Consider the following 12,241-nt stretch of genomic DNA (forward strand, 5'->3'; position numbering starts at 1 on the left):
TGTGGGTTGAGGTGGAAGGGTAAGGAAGTTCCCTTTCTGATTGTGTTCATTTCTTCCGTGAAGTCAGGAGCAAGGCTGTTGGCGGCAGTGAGGACGGCTAAGGAGGTGGGAGGTTTCCAGAGAGAGGCTGGCATTGAGCAGTTGTCTAGGAGAGACAGTTCATGGACAAGGGACATGGCTGATTGCCAGGTAGCATGGAGGGGGCCTCTTGAGGTCAGTCAGGATGATTGAACCTGGGCCCCAGCCCTGTGCTCGTGTGCTTTCTCAGCCATGTTCAGCTGTGTGCCTGCAGACGCTGGCTTGGCACGCCTTAAAGTAAATGAGGTCACGTCACTCCCCTGCTGAAAATACTTTAGTAGCTTCCCATTGCACTTAGAATGAAATCCAAACTCAGTCTGTAAAGCCCCACACGTCAGTCTCCACCGACTTCCCCACTGGATCTCAAAGATCGCAGCCTCCTGAGCATCTTTTGGTTCCTGGAACAGGTCCAGTGTGTTTCTGATTTAGTCTTTGCACTAGCTGTTCTCTGCCTGAATTCTCCTTCCCCCTACCTTTGCAGGGTTGGCTCTTCATTACTACTCAGATTTTATCTTAAATGTTATCTCTCAGGATAACCTTCTCAGATCACCAGTCAAAAGTACCCCCCTGGGCTTCCCTGGTGGCGCAGTGGTTAAGAATCCGCCTGCCAGTGCAGGGGACATGGGTTCAAGCCCTGGTTCGGGAAGATCCCACATGCCGCGGAGCAACTAAGCCCGTGCGCCACAACTACTAAGCCTGCGCTCTAGAGCCTGTGAGCCACAACTACTGAGCCCGCGTGCCACAACTACTGAAGCCTGCATGCCTAGAGCCTGTGCTCCGCAACGAGAAGCCACCGCAATGAGAAGCCCGCACACTGCAATGAAGAGTAGCCCCCACTCGCCGCAACTAGAGAGAGCGCACGCACAGTAACAAAGACCCAACGCAGCCATAAATAAATAAATAAATAAATAAAGTACCCCCTACAATAAGATACCACCTCAAGCCATTAGGTTGGCCACTACCAAAAAAATAAAAAAATAGAAAATAACAAGTGTTGCACTACTATACATAAAATAGGTAACTAATATGGGCCTACTGTATAGCACAGGGAACTCTACTCAATACTCTGTAATGATCTATATGAGAAAAGAATCTAAAAAAGAGTGGATATATGTATATGTATAACTGATTCACTTTGCTGTACAGCAAACACTAACACAACATTGTAAATCAACTACTCTAATAAAAATGTACAACGAAACAAAAACCCCAAAAAACAAAAGTACCCACACACACACACACTTACTATCTTAATTCTCATGGCATTTTTGCTCACTGATTAATGTTATAGCACCTAGAACAGTGCGTGGCACGGAACAGGTGCTCAATAAGTATTTAGCGAATAAATGAATTTGGGTGAGTGAATGAAGGAATGACCACATAAAATGAGCTGCTAAAAGTGAAAAATAACCTAAGTCTCAGAACTAAAATATTTACAAAACATTAACTTGTTAGTTTTCTCTAATTGTTTCCACTTAAACTGGGGAAAAGAATGAAAGTCACAGCTGAAACAGCACATATGGCAAATGTCCCATTTTGTGTTTGTGCTTGTAGCTGGCAGGGCACAAGTTCAAAATGAAATCCTTTCAAATTACATTATTGCTGAAATCTTTTCTGACCTCTCCACTGAGTCATTGTTTATCTTACAAGAAACTTAACAACTTTGGAAGAATATTTGTTTTCTCAGCCTTGTAGAAATAGAAGGAAAAGAAGCCGACTCCAAATATGAGAAAGGAAAATATCAAGCGGTATGGAGTACCAAATTTGAAGTTAATTTGATATTATAAATAGTTTCCTTTCTTGCTGCTTAGGAAATCATTGGGACATACACATCTGGACTCTCTTTCCCTGGGGACAAAAGTTGATTAATTGTTTCATTAACTCCGAAGTTCATGAAGACTCCCTTAGCTCGGCAGTAGCCGTCCTCCATCTTCGAGTTCACTTCAACTTTCGTGTCCTCACAAGTCCCCGGGGGCTTTCCACCACCCCCACGTTCACTTAGCTAGTTCGATCACTTTTCAATACCATTATGTATTTTATTTCTATTTTTGCCTCTGCCATTTCCCTCCAGGGAACCTCGTTTAACACACATACTTCATACATAACTTTGGTCAATTTATATCATTCAGGCTGCTTACATTTTCATTTTTAAGGCATTTGCCAACCTACTGCTTCAAGCTAAGGCATGTCCCAGGCTCTCTGATGTTGCAGAAATCGGAGTTAGCCAAGATTTCTGAAGGCAACTGTTTCCTTTCTGCCCTCAGGTACTGGGCTTTCCCCACAAAAATGCATCCCTGGTAGACACTGCTGCTTGCTCCTCCTAGAAATGAACTTGAAATGCAGAACTGTTTTGCCACCTCGTCTTTCATAATTCTCACCTGTGCCCTTACCTCTATTTGTTCCTCTACACCAACCTCCTGGTACTTGTGGAATCTGTCTAGGGGTGGGTAGTACTCGGGCTTTTGGATCTCTCCTAATTTGCAATTTAAAACTTTCTTGGAGAGGGACTGGATTTAAGTTTGAGTAATTCAAAAACATTTCATAATGCAGAGTTTTGTTAATTTAGACAGATTTCTTCCCCACCCCGAATTCTGAATGAATGAATATGTTTTGTTGAGTCTTAGACACCCAGATCACTATGTTCTTACGGAATGTCTTATTCTGGAGGCCTACTGGATGGAAAGATTGGCTTAAGTTTTGTCTTCAAATTTTCATTTGGTTTGAAATTTGATCCATTCTGACAGCCCCATATTAAAAAAAAAAATCTAAAGGTTTCTTAACCTTAATTCGTTGAGTACATTCTGCCTTCAAGTTAGACTTTTTAAAAAAGAGGGCAATGAGGAGTGATTCTTAGTTTCGTTCAATGAATTCATTACTGCTTTCTCCCTGCTTCAATTTTTTAGTTAGTACTGCTCACAAGAATTGTAACAAACCTTTATTTTTAAAGGCATTCTCTACCCCAGTACATATGCCCTTCCTTTGCACTTGCCAGCACAGTGTATTGCAGTGGTCTGTTTTCTGGTCTGCCTCTCCAAATAAAGGAGCTATGGGTTCTTTGTCTCCTATATTTTCAGTCTTTTCCTAAGACAGTGTCTACTCCATAGTAGATAATCAACAATGAGTTGAATGAATAATCTCTGAAGTTGCGGGCAGGGAGTGGTATGGTGCAGGCCATATGTCTCCCTTTTCTGAACACATACCTCTTGCTGTTGCACAGATTGTTAGATCATAAGATTAAATCTCGTCTGTGAACCACAGATCAAAACTTGTTGTGGTTTATATTGTTACCCCTAATCTAATCCCCACACACAATGAATTCAGCATTGGATTGACCACAAGGTATCCAACTGAACAGTGGCTACTTTTTAATCATCTGCTAGGAATCAATTTCAAGCTAGGCACTGTAGAGGTTACATATGAAAGGTAATGGGCCAAGACCATTCCCAGATGCCAAAACTTTATAACCTACTTAATGAAGGAAGTGAAATCACCGGAGTTTTAGCTAAGGCAATATAAAAAGAAAATGGGGGGAATTCCCTGGCAGTCCAGTGGTTAGGGCTCCCCATGTCCACTGCAAGGGTCACAGGTTCGATCCCTGGTCAGGAAACTAAGATCCTGCATGCCCTGTGGCGTGACCAAAAAAAAAAAAAAAAGTGGGATTAGAAAATATTGATGATCCTGGTGAAAGGAATACTATCAGGGCTAGGGTTACTCAAGGCTTTGAAGATGAGGATTTGCATTGGCCCTTAAGGCATAAGGCTATAGGGTTAACTCTTCAAAGATAACTCTCATGTTACAGTTTACAGATGAATGCACTGTGTTATCAAGGTCTGAGGCTGTTAGTTATTTGAATCATGTATGTGTAATTAATTGTCGTTCAGTTTCTGTGCTCTCCAAGAAATCCAATTATTTGACTTCAACTTGAATAGAGCCAGGCAATGCTCTGGCCAGGCCAAGGAGATAGCCGGCTTTCCTGACAATTATATTTCTCTTTGTAAATGAATACTTTTCATTTTCATTGAAGGCTTTCAAAATAGGACCTTATCAGCATCAAAAATTATCCCTACAGTTGACATTTACCTTGAGTTAAGAGAAAAGTTTTTCTGCTTACTAAAATGAAATGTCTTTAAAATGTAAACCTTTTTTTTTTTTTTTTGGCCACCCCTCTCGGCTTGTGAGATCTTAGTTCCCTGACCAGGTATTGAACCCGGGCCCTGACAGTGAGAGTGCCAAGTCCTAACCACTGGACCGCCAGGGAATTCCCTGTAAACCATTTTAAAGTATATAAGGTACAAAGTAAAAAACATCCATATTCCTACTTACTTCATACCCTAATAATAATAAAAAAATATTATATAATACTAATAAGCCAGGATTAAGAGCTCAGTCTATATATTTGTACACATACCTACCATCAATTCACCTATCAGCTTTACCCTTCCTTCAGACAAAAGCTGAAGAACCGCTATGCCCACAATTTCTGTAGCCATCGTACATTTCTCTTTACTGTAATGAAAGTTGTTTTAGAAGAAAGGCACAAACTGTAATTATGTAGTTTCCTCCTGTTATATTAAAGTCCACGAACAAGTATCCCTACATTTTTGGGCAGAATGATTAAATCCTAGGAAGAGCAACAAGTTCCCCTTCATTCCTGGCCCCTGTGCATCCTCTCCTCCCCCAGGCCACAGTTTCGACAGTCAGAGCTGTGAGACCTGCTCCTAAAGAAGAGGGGAGTATTCTCCAGGCCACTGCTACGTCAAATTGTTCAAGCAGTCTCTCCCTATGAATTTTATTTAACCAGTGTTCTAACTGCCTATTCATGTAGGAAACTCTTTATCTTTCTTAGTGCACTTTGTGCCATATTTGGAATAATTGTAGACATTTAAGCCCAAGAGTTTTCCTGGTAACCTTAGCCTTAACAAGTGTTTAGGGCTTAGAGACCTACAAATGTGATAGAGGTGGAAGGCTGAAGCCCACGGTGCTAGCACAAGGCAAGCATGACATTCCAGGACCACCTGAAACCCCAAGCAACTCCCACCCACTGTGTGGAAAACCAGAGATGGGCGAGGTTCTTCAATCATTACTGAAAAGAGCTTTGAAAGTTTCACTTGTTAGAAAGCTCTGCTTATTCTAATTCCTTAGCTGAATTAGCCAAATTAAACGCATGGCAGAGAAACTCGAATTATGCTTTGAGATATGGTTTCTCCACCAAAGGGAATATCCTAAAAAATTTCAGATATTATTATTATTCCACTGTATATAAAAGCTGAAGTTTTGATCAAAGAGTGTTGTTTGGAGAGCAGTGCACATAATACTCACTCTTTTGCCAGCTCCATTGATATTTGTTCCAAAGAGCATCCCTTTGTTTCGGGTATAAACACAACAACAAAAACCAGAGATGCTAGACTCATAATTGTATATATAAAGCACACACATGGCAGGCCAATGAGATCTAGAGAGGACAAAAGAAATTGGTTAGAGATGCATTTTGTGTTGCTTTCATCCCATTTGTGGACAGCTGCTTCTTACAGCATATATGAAAACATATGTATTTTCAAACATGCTGGTTGTACCCAGGGAAATAGCAATCACAAATTAAAAATATAGCCAGCCTCTGAAAGTTTCATTTTCACAAACAACCCCAGCTTTCTTGGTAAAGTGAATAGCAGTCTTGTAAATATCACAGTTTAAACCCAATGCCATCTTCTTGGTGAACATAATACTTTTCGTCTTCAAAATGGTAATAGAGGGCTTCCCTGGTGGCGCAGTGGTTGAGAGTCCGCCCGCGATGCGGGGGACACGGGTTCGTGCACCGGTCCGGGAGGATCCCACGTGCCGCGGAGCGGCTTGGCCCGTGAGCCATGGCCGCTGGGCCTGCGCGTCCGCAGCCTGTGCTCTGCAGCGGGAGAGGCCACAACAGTGAGAGGCCCGTGTACCGCAAAAAAAAACACCCAAAAACCAAAAACAAACAAAATGGTAATAGAAATGCTCATTGCCAAAAAAAAAAAAAAAAACCTCAAACAACACAGAAACACATAAAACAGGAGGTAAACTATCTCCTCTCTCCTCACCCTCTACCATTCCTCTCTTGGGAATCCCCGCCATAGCAGTTTGGTTTCTACTTGGTAGACATTTTTAAAGACCTATTTATACAGATGGACTCTTCTTGGAATGAGCTCCGCCTTCTTTTCTCTGATTTGAATAAATCGTTTCCTGTTGGCAATATTTCATCATTTTAGTAGCTGGCAGTATTTGTAATACTGCTTCCTGGATTCAGAGAAAAAAAGTGATAATGGTTCGAATGAAAGGCATTGACTTGCTAAGATGCATCAGCAAGAAGCAGGACCCTCCAGGTTCTGATGGATCTCACCCGCCAACCTAGTTTTCCCTCTGAGCGCTTCTAGCCAGAGGTACAGTCCCTTTGTAGTACTGACCAAGGTCAAGGTATGTTAGCTGGTGAGAGGTGGCCCCCGATGCACTTGAGTCTGCCCTTGCACTGCGGCACCCCAGGCTCAGCGGAAAGTCCAGTGTGGCCAGGAGCAGGGAGGAGGAGGCTGGATTTTTTTGAACACAGGCTCAGACCAGCCACAGACTGAAACAATGCAAATAGCCCTTAGCGGCCACAAATCACAACTGGTCAGTCGGGAACATTGACTGAGCAGTTATGCGGAAGGCATTTGGTAATGCAAAGTGGAAGGAGCTATGCATATTAACCACTTATAGGTCAGCTGTGCTGAGGTGGGGAGAAGCAGAGAGAAGGAACAGCTCTGCAGTCCTTCTGGCAATTTTAATTGCAGTCCGCTCCCTCTGTGCTTTTCTTGGTGCTAACACAGGGTTTTGTCCAAGAGAGTGCTTAATAAAGTGCTTGGAGAATTGGTCCTTCTTTCCTCTCTGGGGCATAAAACCAGAAAATAAAAAGTGGAAAAAAAAAAAACCCAAAACGTCATCTCAGCAAACTTATATGCTCTTCTGTTTGAGTATTTTCAGTAACAAGGAGCTCATCACTTATCAAAAATGCACACTACATTGTGAGTCAGCCCTGTCTGTTTCAAACATATTCCTCACTCATTCCTAAGCCCAAGCCTACCTTCCGGGAACTTGGGTTCAGAGGTTCTGCTTTGTCCTCTGGATCAGCCTTCCTCATCCCTTTTTCACGAAAATGGCACAAATATTTGAATGCACCTCCATCCCTTGCTGAGCATCCTCTTGTCCAAGTCAAACTCCCAAACTCTTGCAACCGTTCTTCACAGACCATAGGTCACCTGCCATGTTATCCAGGTCGCCCTCCCTTGGTGGGCACACTGCAACCCTCGTCAAATATTTTACTCAGAGCTGAGAGCAATACTGCAGTACATACATTACTGCATAATACAGTATATACTGTATTATGAGCACAGCAGAGTATGTCTGTGTCTCTGGTACACTCTGTTCTTATTGATACAGCTGAAATTGTGCTAAAAGTTGGTGTCCAAGGGCTTGCCACCAAGCAGAACCCTTATATCTTTTACTTGGAAAATTGATTTTTGAAAAGAAGTACAGAATTTCAAACTTAGTCCAATGAAATGTCATTTATAGGTTTGAGCTCATTCCAGAATTTTTTTTTTAATGAGTATGCTTTCCCAACATTTGTTCTAAGAGCCCATGCAGAACTTCTGAATCTTCATCAAGCTCGTCCTATGTATTAGCTATCCTTCCCAGAAATTCGTGTCGTCTTTATTCAACCTTCATCATTTCCATTCTTTCTTTTATATTTCTCCTTCTCCATATAAACAGTAGGTAAGTGTGTGTGTTGTGTGTGTGTGAGAAGGTGAAGAGCACGGGTCTATGTGTGTGATCTAAGCAGGAGACGTACGGTTGATGCAAATGACCAGTTCCTGTGTTTCCTTTCATCTTGGGCTATTTCCAAAAATGTAGGACATAAATATTTTAAAATTTTGTGTAAAAACCCAAACTGTGCTTAATTAATAACTCTAAAAGTTCATTTCCAAAAGTAGATATACTCCAAAAAAAGTCAACAAGATTCAGAAGTACTACATATAGATATATACTTTTTTGACTATACATCCACTTTTGAAATGGTATCAATATATATTATCTCTGTATTATAGATACTATTTAATATTTATGCATTATATATATACATATAAAAGGAAGGGATGAAAACTCAGCTCATTGGTCAGTTTTGGAGGATGCTGGGGAACTACCTCATTATTTTGAAAAGTAGAAAATAAAGAGAAAGTTTCAAACATTAATCTTGGCTTTCTTATATGATTCATACTTCGGGGCAGGCAAATAACTAATGAGAAGAAATTTCTCCTTAAGAGAAGTATTGCTGATAAAAAACTTAGTAGGAATAATGAAATGAAGATAACGGATCTGGGAAATGATCCTCAAAGGATGCAGGCATGACAAAGTGGGAGATAAGCACACAGGACATGCCTCTGATGGCAGGACACAGGCCATCACCTGGGAAGGAGTTTGCAAATAAACAAGAAAATCTAAATCTTTGTCAGCCTCTACATCCAAATAGCAGTTTACAGGAAACGCAAAGGACAGAGGGTCACGTGATGTGACTACAATCGGCAAATCCAACCCCGGGGAAAACCCTATGAAACAAACGACCCAGTTTCTTCATTAAAAATATAAAGTGTAGGGGGAGGAGAAATGGAGGTGAAACGTACAGATTATGAGACATATCAATTAAGTATTTGGATTGTGATTCAAACAAACTATAAAAAATAATTATGAGACAATTGGAAGGATGTGAACACAGACTGGATACTTGATACCAAGAGACTATTAATAGTATAATATTTTTAGGTGTGATAAGGATGTTGAAGTTATAGTGTTTAAATGTCTTATCTTTTAGAGGTCCCTGCTGAAATTTTAGAGAAAAAATGACATGTTTGGACAATGACTCCAAATAATTTGGGGGGCAGAGCAGGTGGGGTCATAAATGAAGACTGATAAAGTTTTAAATTGGGTGGTCAGTACATCAGGTTCACTACCATTCTCTTTACTTTTGAGTGTGTTGACGAGAAAATGTTTTTCAGGCGAGTGTGCTTCCCTAAGATTTGTCCTAAGAGCACAAAAGGCGTTAGAGGAAAGCGAGTTCTTACCTGTCACAGTCAAAAAGGTCAGAGAGATGAGGAGATTGATGCCCCAGTTCATGCTAGAAGTTAGAGCCATGGCTCGTCCTCGAATTCCACCAGGAAAAATCTCACTCAGCACCAGCCAGGGCACTGGAAGACAAGGAAGAGTGGGTGGGGGACAGCAAAGTGATCAAAAAGCCATTGAAGCTGAGGGCCAGCCCACTGACCTCTGCCCTAGTCCCTCGTGATCTGTGGTTGGAGAGCAGGGCCATGTCCTTTTACAGGACGAGGGAGGAGAGAGTGTGCTTCCTCCTCAGCTCCAATCAAGTGAGAAGGGATTCAGGAGAAACACTGAGAGAGCTTGACAATGGTCCCTGGAAGTAGAGGGAGGGACATAAAGGGCTGGTAGGGGACACTGGCCTGAGACACGCAAACAGAAAGGGCAGTGGCTAGGGCCATCTGCCCACGACAAGGGGCAGCTATGAGCCTCAGTGCCAGAACCCGGATCTATCTGCTTTCCTCTGGACCCTTACCTGTAACCTCCTCTGCCCCCGACCTTTGCCAAGTCCAACATCATAGCTACGGAGTGGGTAGGAAGTAGAGCCAGGAGGGCGGAGGAAGGAGGCTGGCTCCTCTCCCCTCCCCCACTTGGGCTTCCTGGCCTGTGGCAAGCTGGGTGGAGAGAAGCTCTCAATTAGACAGAGCTCCAGGATTCGGTGTTACGCCAGGCCAAACATTTGACTTTCTGAAAGGAGACGACTCTTGGCACGAAAACTGATCAGAGGACTTTTTATGATCTGAGAGTGACACAAAACATTATAGGACCTGCCTGACGGGATTAGAAAGGGCAGCAGAGGAGCAAATTAACTTGTCTTCTGCTCACAGCCTATCAAATCCAGTTTGCCGAATAGCTACCAGTTCTTCCAATGGGCTGAGACCTTTACAAACCTTATCTCATTTGATCCTCGCTGAATTCCTACCAGATAGGAACTATATCGCTCTCCCTCTTTTATAGAAGAGGAAATGGAGGCTTAAAGGAGTTCATAATTTGCCAAGGTCCCAGAGCTCAGAGGTGGCAGCAGAGGTGGCGCTGAGCCTGGGCAGCCTCTGGAACTCATGCTTCTTCATCTTGGTGCTCTCTTGGGGGTGGCTCAATAAATATTCGTTAATGAATACATAAATGTGGAGTATCAGCACCTCTGATTCTGAGGAAAGAAGGGCTTAGGAGCTGTCCCAGCCCTGCTCCCTGCTGGCTAAGTCACATTGTGTTGCAAAGCCGGTGTTCAGATACAGACCAGATGCATCTTCTTGCCCGAGAGGAGGCGGTGTGAGGGAAGAAGCGAGAGGCCAGGGAGCGGCCCCCCGCCAGCAACCACCTGGGCTGCCAGGGCCAGCCAGAATCCTGGAGCAGTCACCTGTGTCTCTGATTGAAAAGTCACCTCTCACGACAAGGTCATGCTCTGTAGAGAAAACACCTGCTCCGAGTAAATGTGCTGTTTTAAAGTAAGAAAAATATTTAAATTATACAAGAGGGCTGGAAACACATTTTTTTTCTTGATTATCTTCTCCAAGTGAATCTACGTAGGGCGGGGGCGAGAACCGTAACCAAAGGAACATGATTATTATTGTTCTAATTAATAGGGAATTCAAAAATAACATTCCAGATCCCTCCCCTCCACTCTTTCCCCCAGAAGACCTTCACTAGATTCTTGCAGATTATATCCTTGGAGACAGGTGCAAAGCTCAGGTAACCTTGCCTTGAGGTTTGCAAGACAGGGGATCTGGATCTGAGTAGAATGACAGCTGCATAATTCTGGTGAAGCCTTTGTAATGACCTGTCCTTGGGCAAATACAAGATGAAAGTATGTAAGTCCACTCTGTTGAAGATAAATGATCTATGCTGCAAGCCAATCCCCCAGGCCCCTTCCTGCCTTGGGTATTTGGTGAGGGTAGGGGTGGAGCAGAGCGTTCCTTATGGTCTTTTGCTCTAGCAGCCGTGAGGAAAAGGTGGGGGAATGGACATGCTGATTTTCTTTGACAAGAGTTAGCACTGGTTTTCTTGATCTACTTCCATCCCCACTTCATCACCTCTGATATACCCCACTTCCCCTCCCCACCTTGCATCATGATGGCTTCTTGGAATTATTTGGTGGGGTTTGGGGAAAATCCTTTCCACGCTGTCCTCAGATGAGAATGAGTTGATCCTGCTGTTACAGAGAGTGGTGGATCTTACCGACAAGAAGATGGGACAGTTGCACAAAGCACTAGTTATAAGTGCTCAGTCTGAACTGTCGAGGGCTCACCTAAAAGCACCCAGCAACCCCACTGAGGCCTGTCCTAGGCACGCATTCAGTGCAGCAGCTGAGCCAAGTTCTTGGGCAGTTTAACCAGTCAGTGAGCAATGAACTGAATACTGAAAAACAGACTTCCGTCAGTCTCTGATGGGCCCTGTTGTCAGGCAAAACTTACACCTGACATTTCCAAAAGTAATATATCATTGCTGAATGCGACTACTTCTTTTTTGATCTAGTGGAGAAAATTCAAGAATCGATGCCTTGGTTTTTGTAATATTGACAAACTGGATGTTGCAACAATTGACAAAGGTTTTGACAAGGATGGTTCAACACCCCCAATATGGAACCTGTCAAGTCAAAAATAAGGAGAGTAAATAATTAATAAATATTTGTAAATTAATTTAATTAATTAATAAATAATAATGTTAAAATAATTTTAACAATGATCTCAGAACCATAAAAATCGCAGGTTATCAGATCCAGAGAGTGTGAAATAAAAATCTGAAAGTGGAACTTGCAGCAAGATAGAATTTACTGAGAGGGTAAAGTCTTTCCATGGAAGACTTAGGAGCAAGATGGTGCCAGAATCTTATAGGCCTCCATGTTGCCTGAAAAAGGGCTGTGAGCACCCAAAGCAGAAGGAATGGAGAAGCTCTTTCAATTCATAAGTAAAGAGCAAAGAGGTATAAATCATCACATGCGGATATATATTGGTATTCAATAATAACAGGTGGAAGTTTTTTTGTTGTTGTTTGAATCCCTAATGTTTTTCCAATG

At 42.5% G+C, this 12,241-nt stretch overlaps 1 protein-coding gene across 2 annotated transcripts in view; it reads right to left on the reverse strand.

The window, feature by feature from the left end:
* Window positions 1-12,241, reverse strand: part of SLC2A12 (solute carrier family 2 member 12) — a 59,239-nt gene that overhangs the window by 10,138 nt on the left and 36,860 nt on the right. For both annotated transcript variants that reach the window (XM_082669189.1, XM_082669190.1), the window contains 2 exons: window positions 9,198-9,320; window positions 5,398-5,530 (listed from right to left, as the gene is read on the reverse strand). In XM_082669189.1, coding sequence (XP_082525315.1) covers window positions 5,398-5,530; window positions 9,198-9,320 — 256 coding nt within the window. The remainder of the gene's footprint in view (window positions 1-5,397; window positions 5,531-9,197; window positions 9,321-12,241) is intronic.

The sequence above is a fragment of the Grampus griseus genome (genome assembly GCF_964374135.1).
Source record: "Grampus griseus genome assembly, chromosome: 13".
NCBI lineage: Eukaryota > Metazoa > Chordata > Mammalia > Artiodactyla > Delphinidae > Grampus > Grampus griseus.